The 11,182-nt window shown below is 40.8% G+C and overlaps 1 protein-coding gene across 1 annotated transcript; it reads right to left on the reverse strand.

Annotated features, from left to right (window-relative positions):
• Positions 3,108–4,829, reverse strand: LOC109229221 (CBL-interacting serine/threonine-protein kinase 11-like). The gene has a single exon (XM_019394588.1). It carries the CDS (start codon positions 4,652–4,654, stop codon positions 3,347–3,349), a length of 1,308 nt encoding a protein of 435 aa, XP_019250133.1. The 5' UTR covers positions 4,655–4,829; the 3' UTR covers positions 3,108–3,346.

The following is an 11,182-nucleotide window of genomic DNA, read 5'->3' on the forward strand; positions in this document are numbered from 1 at the left end:
AATAAAAGTAAAAATTTATTTTTAGAATAGTGGACAAATAAAAGTGAACGGAGAAAGTATAAGAATTAACTGGAAAAAAAAAAGTTAGCTTTGATTTGCTGGAGAAGGATGTTGGAATACAGAGATATAGTGGAGCATCAGATATTATGGAAACTGAGAATGGGATCATCCCTTTTTTGGTTTGATAATTGGACAGGGCTGGGGTCTCTTTATTTTGTGACACCACCAGAATTCCTTGTTGATGAAACAGTGCAAAATGTTAATGATGTCGTAGGAGGAGGACAGTGGGATGAAATGCAACTTACACAAATATTACCTGATGATCTAGCTAATCATATTCTGAAGAACATTCCTTGTCCTGCTAATTCAGAAGAACTGGACAAGCCTGTTTGGAGCCTAGACACAAGAGGGCAATTCACAGTTAAGACTGCTTGGGAATACCTACGAACGAAGGAGGAGAGATCCTGCACTGTGTTACTCTAATATGTGGGTGAAAGGGCTGCCATTTAAAATTTCATTCTTTATGTGGAAGTTATGGAAAGGGAAATTACCCCTTGATGATACAATGAGGAGAATGGGATACTTCATGCCTTCAAAGTGCTGGTGCTGTGTATTTCCAAAAGAAGAGACAGTAAGTCATGTGTTTTATCGATCCTATACAGCTTCAAGAGTGTGGTCCTACTTTTTCTCTCATGCTGGAATGTCTTTGGAGGGGCTGAGCTTGCATCAAGCTATAGTAAAATGCTGGACTGTGTCAGTGATCCTTAGGCTTAAGCCAATCTTTCTAGCACTGCCTAGCATCATAGTTTGGGAGTTGTGGAAAAGAAGGAATAGCAATAAACATGGGGAGCCTGTATCAACTAATAGGGTGGTGTTTCAGATATGCACTACTTTGCAGTCTCTTATTAAAGTGAGGAAGCCTGGGATTGCACAGGTTCCATATAGATGGCCAGATATGTTGAAGATGATGGAAAACTATATGCCTAAGCTGAAGTTTAATAAGGTGGTATGGGAATTTTCAATGCAAGGTTGGACAAAGATAAACACAGATGGGGCTTCGAGAGGCAATCCTGGAAGGAGCTCAATTGAATTTTGTTTGAGAGATGAGCATGGTGATCTGATTTATGCGTGTGGCAAAGAAATTCAGGAGGGAACTAATACACAAGCAGAAACTAAGGCTATTTTGGAGGCTTTGAAGCATAGCATGACTGATGGCATCTCTAATATCTGGGTGCAAACAGATTCTATGTTGCTGAAAAAGGTCATAGAAAAGGAATGGAAGTCACCTTGGGTTATTGAGGAAGAGATAACTGAGATTAGGAGGTTGCTACTTGTATGCAATGGCAGAATTTCTCATATCCATCGAGAAGGGAATAAGTTAGCTGATCACTTGGCTAACTATGATTTAGATCATGGGAATATGGAATGCCATTCGTTTCACCATCTGGACACACAAGGTAGGAGGCTAGTTAATGGGGATAAGATGCAATGCCCTTAATTGAGAGTGAATGCTTCGAGACAGTAGGAAGAAGGAGGAAAGAAAATTCAGGGGATTTGGTGAGGGATCTAATGCAGGATCAGCATCTTCAAATCCTTGAGGAGGAGATGATGTTGATCATTTTTTACACTAACCTTGTATTCTTTTTTGCAGGAAACGTTACTGTACTCATGCCTTGTCACCTAATACGACTTCTATGGGTGGTATTAGCACATTGTGCTCATTCCCTTGAAGAAGGAAAAGTGACATGCACAAGCATGGAAAAGCAGTGCTGGAACTACATTTGTTTGGACCTGTTTTCATCCTTGAACTGGCAGCAAATTACGGGACTACTGGAGGGGATTGGTTTCAAACCTTCAGGACTGAAACATAGTCAAATGCAAGTGGCTGCATACAGGACAAGGAATTCTACAAAGGTCAATGAGACAGCACACGAATTTGACATCAAAAGGGACAACTGCAATTGTATTTGCAGACAAGTGCAGGTCAGGTACGCAGGGGAAGTTGTCCATTGGTAATAGAAATACAAATACATACAGGGAGTCGGGCAGCAGGAAAAATAATGAGGAACCAACTGAGACATAAGGAAGGCAAGATTCATAAGGAATATACAATGAGCAAATGGTGGATGCAAAATTTTTCAACCACATATAGGCAGACTAAATGGGCAGCAGCTAAACAAGAAAAAAGAGGCTACGCGTGCAAAATCTGGACAGCATCAAATGGCTATGAGTGCAGGAAATGCAAAATGCAAAGGAAAATGCAGTGTCATGGGCTCGAAGGATCAGTTGATTTACAATTAAGCTACATTAGATCTCATGTGATATCAAAGTTGAGCATCAAGCTCAACATTGATAATAGGAATTATGTAGTTTTCATTGCTTATTTCTTTCATTACTTAGGACATCATAACACTTTGTTTTTGTTTTTGTTATTTTTTGTTATATATAAATAAAACTAGCCCTAGGCAATGCCTAGTGAATTATTAAAAAAAAAAAAAGGAAACTTTATTGGGAAGCTGGGTACTAACACAGCTGGCCGGCCCACATCCATTCTGTGTAATGAAATTTGCTGTTCTGGACAATTATTATTCCAAGAGACACCAAGACATTCACTTTCAAGTTTCAACTCCGTTCGTTTTTATCTTTAAAAAAGTAGATAGCAGTATCAAATTTTAATACTCCATTCTTGATGATGACATCCTATTTAATGTTTTTAATTAAATAGGTAGGACTTGCAATGTACTCCCTCTTTTATCTCTTTTTTTCCCTTCATTCTTTTAAAAATAATTAATCCAACTAACCGTTTACCTAATCTCTTGAATTAAAAATAGTCGGTTAATGTAATATATATATATATATATATATATATATATATATATAATTGTGTATAATTAATGTGTAATCTATGTATATCGAATAGTAAAAATAAGTATATTGAATCTGGCCGACCATTTGTATAACACTTTCTTTTAAACTATAGAAGAATAACGGACATGCTTTATTAAATAGGCAGCTACCATCTATTAACTTTGTGGTTTAAATCAAAATTTATTAGTGGTTCACCTACCAAAGTTCAACTTAAAGCAATCAAGAGGGACACAGCGAAAAAGAAGCAAAAACAAAGAAAGGCATTATTAATGCCGTATTATTCCTTGGTTGGTAAAACTTCCCAACCACATATAGAAGACAAAAAAAAAAAAAAAAAAAAAAAAGATTAATGTATTAACTAGCATTATGGGAATTTATTAACCTTCCCATGCCGTGTAATATATTTGTAATATACAACGCACACTAACGTATATTTTTCTTTTTCAATTAATAGTGAGCCAATTGCCGCCGGTGAACTTTAGCTACCGGAAACCGGTACTTGACCTAGTATCACCGGCTTAATTTTATTCCTCCATAACTCTCTATACAAAGCAGCATCTCCATCTGTTCTTTCAACTTCCACAACTGTCAAACGATCTGTTAAACTGTAAACATCAAGAGACATGCTGAATTTACCATTTTGCACTTTGATCTCCATTCCCCATTCTTTCTTCCTCTTCACTTTACAATTCTCCTTTTTTGCCAACTCCTCCACTCTCTCCATTATTTTCTCCGGTATCCCTTCGACCACTGCCTTTTCTGAATTTTCCATCGGATTACCTGACTCGTTGAATAATCCCGAAAGGTTCAATCCCGACGAAAATGAAATTAAATCGAACGCGTTCATTGATGTTTTCTTAATATCATCTTCCAGCTGCTCCTGATCATTTGCAACCTTGCTAGACTCAGCATTAATATCCTCTTGGAAAAATTTAATACGTTTAAGACTTTTTCTGAACCAGGGATCTTTAATGATTTCATCAATTGAAATTCTTTTCATTGGATTAGTATCTAAAAGACGAGATAAAAACCGTTTGAGATCGGTTGACATCCATTTAGGACATCGAAACTCGCCTTTGTAAATCTTTTTGTACATGACCATTAGGTTTGGATCGTTGAATGGAAGGTAACCAGCGTTTAAGACGAAGAGAATGATACCACATGACCAAATATCCACTTTTTCTCCATCGTATCCTTTTCTTGTTAGAATCTCTGGTGCTACGTATGCTGGCGTTCCACAAAGAGTGTATAAAAGTCCATTTTGTTGTACTTGGTCCGTCAAGGCACTGAGCCCAAAATCGGACACTTTGAGATCACCATTTTCGTCAACGAGGAGATTTTCTGGTTTCAAATCACGATGGTACACCCCACGAGAATGACAATATCTTACGGCTGATATGAGTTGCTGGAAATATTTGCGGCTGAGATCTTCGCTCAACCGACCCAGCTTGGAAATTTTGCTGAATAATTCACCCCCTTTGACAAACTCCATGATGAAATAGATCTTTGTTTTTGTGGCAAGAACTTCGAAGAGTTTGACTATATGGGGGTGACTTAATCGACGCATAATAGAGATTTCACGTTTGACGTTTGTCATCAAAGTCGGGTTGGCAATTCTCTTCTTGTTGATAACTTTGACTGCAACGCTTTGGCCATTTCTAATGTCTCTAGCGTGGTACACTTTGGCAAATGCACCACAGCCAAGTAACTTTCCGAGCTCATATTTACCAAATAGGCAGCTCTCTGAAGGAGCCATGGCCCCGGAAAATTGTTCGATTTCAGGCATCGGTCTAGAGCGATCGATGCCTTGCAATCGAACAGGATAGTTTGTGATAGAATAATAACAAGTAAAAGGAGCGATAAGCTCGAAATTGGGAAATGGGAAAGAGTTGCCAATTTATTTGTAGATGTTGTGAAAATGCTTGAATCAGAAAGTTGTAATCCTACGACTTTAGCGGCTTTGTTGGTTTTATATATAGGGGCCTTTTGTTTTTAACATTTTTTTTCTTTGTTAAATAAGTAACTGATTAATTACAGAATAATTTGCCTCCACACAACTCGTTCCTTCTCTCTTTCTTCTCTCCTTTCCTACTAGTGGATGAGAATTTTTTTTAATTTTTTCTATTTGTTTTTAAGTCAACCAACTGGAAAGTTCTAATTTGCTATTGTTTAAACGTGTCAACCGCTTATTTCATCCATATATAATTTTGAGCGAATATGTTTCTCGTATTTAATTTGTTTTCTCTTTTTTATTTTTTTTGTTTTGGCTCGGGGAATAATTAGTTGCTTTCATTTGATTGTGTCACGACCCAAAGTCCCAGTCACGGGGTTGTGATAACGCCTAACACCCATTTGCTATGTAAGCCAACATGTCATGACCCGAAATTCAAGCCACGGGATCGTGATAGCGCCTAACAACTGTTTGCTAGGCAAGCCAATTCTAGTTAATTACTTAATCAATTTTTCACAATTTAAAGCAAATGATTAAGAATATAAATCCGAAATACTCATAACATATTAATCTAAAACCATCATAGTCACAGTCTAGTCCACATTCAGAAACCGGTGTCACAAATACATGAGCTGTTAAAAATGCTACAAACAAGGTTCGAAATAAAATACAATTGTTCGAATAAAATAAACGGTATAAAAGATAAGAAGGGGACTTCAAGGTCTGCAAATGTCGTGCAGCTCTCCCTCACGTTTCTGGATAAATGGCATTCCGAGCAAGCCTCCACTAAACGCTGCTGGGACAAATACCAGAATCTGTACAAGAGGTGCAAAAGTATAGTACAAGTACAATCGACTCCATGTACTCTGTAAATAGAGCCTAACCTCGACGATGAAGTGACGAGGCTATAACTAGGCACTCACTATAAACTCGTACGAGTATGATTAAAAATAATAGCAGAATAGAGAAACAACGATTAACATGAAAACCAAAACAAAAAAAAATACATAACAGAGGGCCCCAAAATATCATATATGCTCAAATTCACAATACAACTCGGAACAAAACCAACAGTCAAGATCAGTCATAATATAACTTCTCTGTTGCGGCGCGCAACCCGATCCATACATGTACATATACCAATACTGTTGCGGTGTGCAACCCAATCCCATATAAAACATCCATACCGTTGTGGCGTGCAACCCCATACCAAATATCATATCACTATCCGTTGCGGCATGCAACCCGATCCCGAACATCATTTTAATATATATATTAGTGGGTAGGTCGGGTCCCTGTCTCCACTATAGTACAGCTATCAGTAGAGGCTTGTAGACTTATCACGTCAGTCAGTGCGATATGTTGGCCTTGTAGTCCTTGTATCTATATTCTTTTGGTTTGTCAGCTGTGGTAATTATGACGGTCTTGCCGGCCCATCTTTAGCTAGATGTTCAATTGGAGCTATTCTCCGTTCAGTTTTATATTTTGTTTCACAAATTGTCCTGTGTTGTGGCTTGCCAGTTGAAGTACCACATTGTATGTTCAGAGCCCCTCAGTCTGAGGTCGGTACGCTCGGTCAAGTGAGGCACCGGGTACCGATCTCGCCTCCCCAAGTTTGGGACGTGACATCAATTAACATAATGACAAAAGAATCATGATAAGGTTGGAACACATTATTTATCAGATGCATGAAAGTTGCTGGGACATTAGTCAAACCAAAAGACATCACAAAAAACTCATAATGGCAATAACGAGTACTAAACCCTATCTTCGGGATGTCTGAAGTCCTAATCTTCTACTAGTGATACCCCCACCTCAAGTCAATCTTTGAGAACACCCTAGCTCCATAAAGCTGATCAAATAAGTCAACAATGCATGACCGTGGATATTTCTTCTTGATGGTAACCTTGTTCAACTGCTTGTAGTTACTACACATTCTCATAGACCTATCCCTCTTCTTTACAAACAACATCGGCGCACCCCAAGATGATACACTAGGCCTGATGAACCCACCTTTATCCTGCAACTCTTGTAGTTTCCCCTTCAATTCCTTCAACTTAGTAGGATCCATGCGATTGATAAGTTAGGATTTTAACGTGTTTTATGCCCCTACTTGCCTATGCTTTGGTTATAAATTGCTACAAAATAGTCCCAAAATGCTCACAAGTTGTACTTGATTGCAGTTTTGATCGACAAAGTGACGAATGTCAAAGATCGGCTCAAAAAGGAGTGAAACCTGCTCAAGTGTCAAAGACTAAGTAAGTTGACGAAAAGAGAACCTAGTGCAGACCGCGCAAATGTGAACGCGACCGCACTAGGAGGTTCACAGGATGGCAGTTTCAAGGGGGCATGCTACGCGGCCGCGGTTGGACTCTCGCGGTCCGCGGTCAGGCTCCGCGGCCGTGCTACTCTTTAATGCGGTCCCGGAGCAGAGATTCAGAGAGCCATAATTTTTCCAATTCTAAGCAATGCGGCCTGCGTTCATTTCTGTGCGGCCGCGCCAACTTCCACCGCGGCCGCGCTGCATTTCCACGCGGTCCGCGGTCCCCAACTTCAGAGAAGCTAAAATCATGAGTCAAAGAGCCAGTGCGGCCGCGGTCCTTTTTGCACGGTCCGCGCTGACCCCGCAGGGGTATTTTTGTCCAGTTTTTCCAGCCCAGTATAAATAGGACCTTTTACCATTTTTAGGAAAAGTTTTATGTTCTGAATGCAGCTGAGCTCGTGAGACCGAATATTGTAGCCATTTTTGGCACTTTTGCTCTTTATTATTGTAGTTTCTTCTCAGCAATTAATTAATATGCTTAGCTCTTCATCTATTTCTTCAATTTTTGTATCTAGCATGAGTAGCTAAACCTATTAGCTAGGGTTGTGGCTCAACCCTAGTGTGGGTAATTGATGGGTGTTGCCATCTAAGGTTAGATTGATATTGGGTGTTTGTTATTTGGGTTGATTTTAGGTTTTAATTAAGGATTGGTGGTTGCAAACACTGATTCTAGCTTTGTGGGTTTAACTCTTCTTGAGAAAGAGAGTCCATGACCCCAAAATTGACCCAACAAGGAATTGGGATGGACCCATGAGAAATGGTAGTCCCAATTAACGGGTTAAATCTCGAGAGAGTAATCACCCTGCTTGAACCCTAGTTGCTTGATCTAATTGGCCTACCCAATTGGTCTCGAGAGAGTCAATTGGGCAAAATCACTCTCTCTACCGAGAGGTGTGGGAGTGGGTACAATTGTGCAACGGTTATAGCATAAGCCCCAAATATATCAATCTATCCTTAGTAGCATCTACCCGTTAATTAGCCACCTAGGCAATGCCACGACCCTAGTGCCTTTCTCTATATGAAATACAACTTAGCAATATTCTCGTAGCATAATTTAGTTTTAATCATTAGATTTATAATAGTAGTTATAAGAATCAAAGAAAACCAAAAATGTTTGAAGTGACATTAGAAGCACAACCGCATCTCTAGACTAGACAGATAATACAACTCCACTACTAGCTCCCTGTGGAAATTCGATCCCGAACCACTATTCGGGTAAAATCTATTGCGACCCGCTCTTCCTACCTCAGTGTAGGCATCGAGTCGGCAGCGATCAACTTTTTGGCGCCGTTGCCGGGGAGCTTACGGTATTGACTATCTGTTTGATTAGTTTTGTGTTTTGCTTCTCTTTCCTTCTTGTTTACTAATTTCGTTTGTGTCGATCATTCATGTACTATGGCTTTAAATGCTAATGACCCTATTGGCAATGCCATGGCGGGGGAGGAGGTAGAAGATATTGATCATGATGAGGTTCCCGTACCTCAAGTTCCATGTAGAGGCCGTCAGGACAATGATAACAATCCTATTTCAAACCCTCCTCCGCCACCGCCAAGAGCAGTCCCAAGAGTTCTCCCAAATCAAGGGTACGCGAGTGCCATTGTTCCTCCCCGAATTCGGGCGGGGAATTTTCAAATCACAAATGTCATGTTGACCTTGCTCGAGCAACGAGGTTATTTTACGAGCGCCTTCGATCAAAATGCATACAAGCACTTGAAGGGGTTCGTAGATACATGCTGGGGCAGCAAACAAACAAACGTGTCAGGGGATGCGTTGAGATTGAGGCTTTTCCCATTTTCTCTTCGGGGTAAAGCGTTGGATTGGTTAGAAAGGCTCCCAAATCATTCTATCACTACATGGGATGAATTGGCGGACAAATTTATTGCCAAGTTCTTTTCTCCAAGTCATATGGCGGCTCTTCGGGATGAGATTCTAGCTTTCAAGCAAATGCCAACGGAACCTTTGTACGAAATATGGGAAAGATATAGAACAATGGTGAAGGAGTGCCCTAATAACGACATGACCGAGGCGATGATACAACAAACTTTTTATCGGGGCATCAACACCACAAATCAGTGCATTGTGAACCAATTGGCAGGAGGGAACTTTATGAAGCTTTCTTACCAAGAGGCATGTGAAGTACTTGATGAAATGGCCGACACTTCTTCGGCATGGCAAAGCCGAGTGAATGTGCCCCAAGGTGACTCCACGGTCATCCATTTGCACAAGGAATTGAACGATCATGGCCAAGCTATTGCCGAGCTTACAACAACTATGAATCAATTGGCGAAGGCGCAATTGCAACAAGTCCATAACCCGCGCCAAGTCAATGCAATGGAAGGTGTTTCTATGTTAAAAAGGAGGCAAAGAGGGCAACAACAACCTCAAGGTAATTGCGAGCAATTTGACAACAACAATGATGGTGGTGGTTATTTGAATGAGTGCTATGATGCTCAAAGCGAGGAATGTCAATATGTCAATAACTACCAGGGAATAGAGGAAATCAAGGGAATCAACAATGGCGTCCACAAGGCAATTGGGGCAATCAACAAGGCAGCGATAATTGGAATAACAATAACCAACAACAAGGTGGTAGCAATTGGAACAACAACAATTGGGGTAACCAAGGTAACAATCAAGGCAATTGGAACGGGAACAATAATAATTGGAGCAACAACAACAACAATCAAGGAGGGTGGAATAATGGCGGAAACCAAGGCAACCGGGGACAAGGCTTTCAAAGGCCCCCCATGTTCAAACAACCGAACAATCCACCCCCCTTTCAATCTCAAGGGTCTAGTTCTTCAGGAAGTGATATGGGGAGGATAGAAATAATGTTCGAACAAATGATGAAAAAGAACCAAGACTCCGATGCACAATTGGCTTCTCATAACACATCTATCCGGAACCTAGAAGTGCAACTAGGCCAAATTTCTCAAGCTTTGAATACCCGACCTAAGGGTGCTCTACCAAGTGATACGGTAGTGAACCCGAAGGGAGGGAACAATCATGTGATGGCAGTTACAACAAGAAGTGGGAGAGGCGGTGATGTGCATGCCTCGAATGAAAATCGAGTTGTGAATGATGATGTTGGGTTCCAAGAAGATGTGGGTCCTTTGATTGTTGAAGATGTGGCCGAACCAACTGTGAACAATGAGGTGAGGATAGATATTGATGAGGCCGAGGTGGAAACTCAAGAGGCCGTGAACCCGTCTAGGGAGCACATAATTGACATGCCGGAGCCGGTGGTGCCAAAAGCCAAGGCACCTTTGCCTAGACCACCTCCACCTTATCCTCAGCGGTTAGCAAAGCAAAAGAGTGATAATCAGTTCAAAAAATTCATAGATATGATGAAAAGCCTTACAATCAATGTGCCTTTGGTGGAGGCACTTGAACAAATGCCGGGCTATGCAAAGTTCATGAAGGATTTTGTCACAAAGAAGCGTTCCATGGATTGTGAAACCATAAAGATGACTCACCAAGTCAGTGCGATAGTGCATTCTATGGCCCCGAAACTTGAGGACCCTGGAGCTTTTACTATCCCTTGCACTATCGGTAGTGCGGAGTTTGCTAAGGCCCTTTGTGACTTGGGGGCTAGCATTAATTTGATGCCTTATTCAGTCTTCAAGACCTTGGGAATTGGGCAACCTAGGCCCACCTCAATGAGACTTCAAATGGCGGACCGGTCGATGAAGCGGCCTTTAGGTATAATTGATGACGTACTTGTCCGGGTAGACAAATTTATCCTACCGGCGGACTTTGTGATTTTGGATTGTGAAGTGGACTATGAGGTCCCGATTATTCTAGGGAGACCTTTCCTTGCAACGGGGAGGGCATTGGTTGATGTTGTAGCGGGTGAACTAACTTTTAGAGTGGGTGATGAAAAGGTTGCCTTTAATGTTTGCAAGTCTATGAAGCAACCCAATCGCACCGACGTGTGCTCATTTGTAGACCTTGTCACAGCTGTGATTGTGGATGATACAAGTTCTATGATTACTGTTGAAGACCCCGTTGTGGCCGTGTCTCTAAATCGGGATGTCAAC

Source organism: Nicotiana attenuata, chromosome 7 (assembly GCF_001879085.1).
Source record: "Nicotiana attenuata strain UT chromosome 7, NIATTr2, whole genome shotgun sequence".
NCBI lineage: Eukaryota > Viridiplantae > Streptophyta > Magnoliopsida > Solanales > Solanaceae > Nicotiana > Nicotiana attenuata.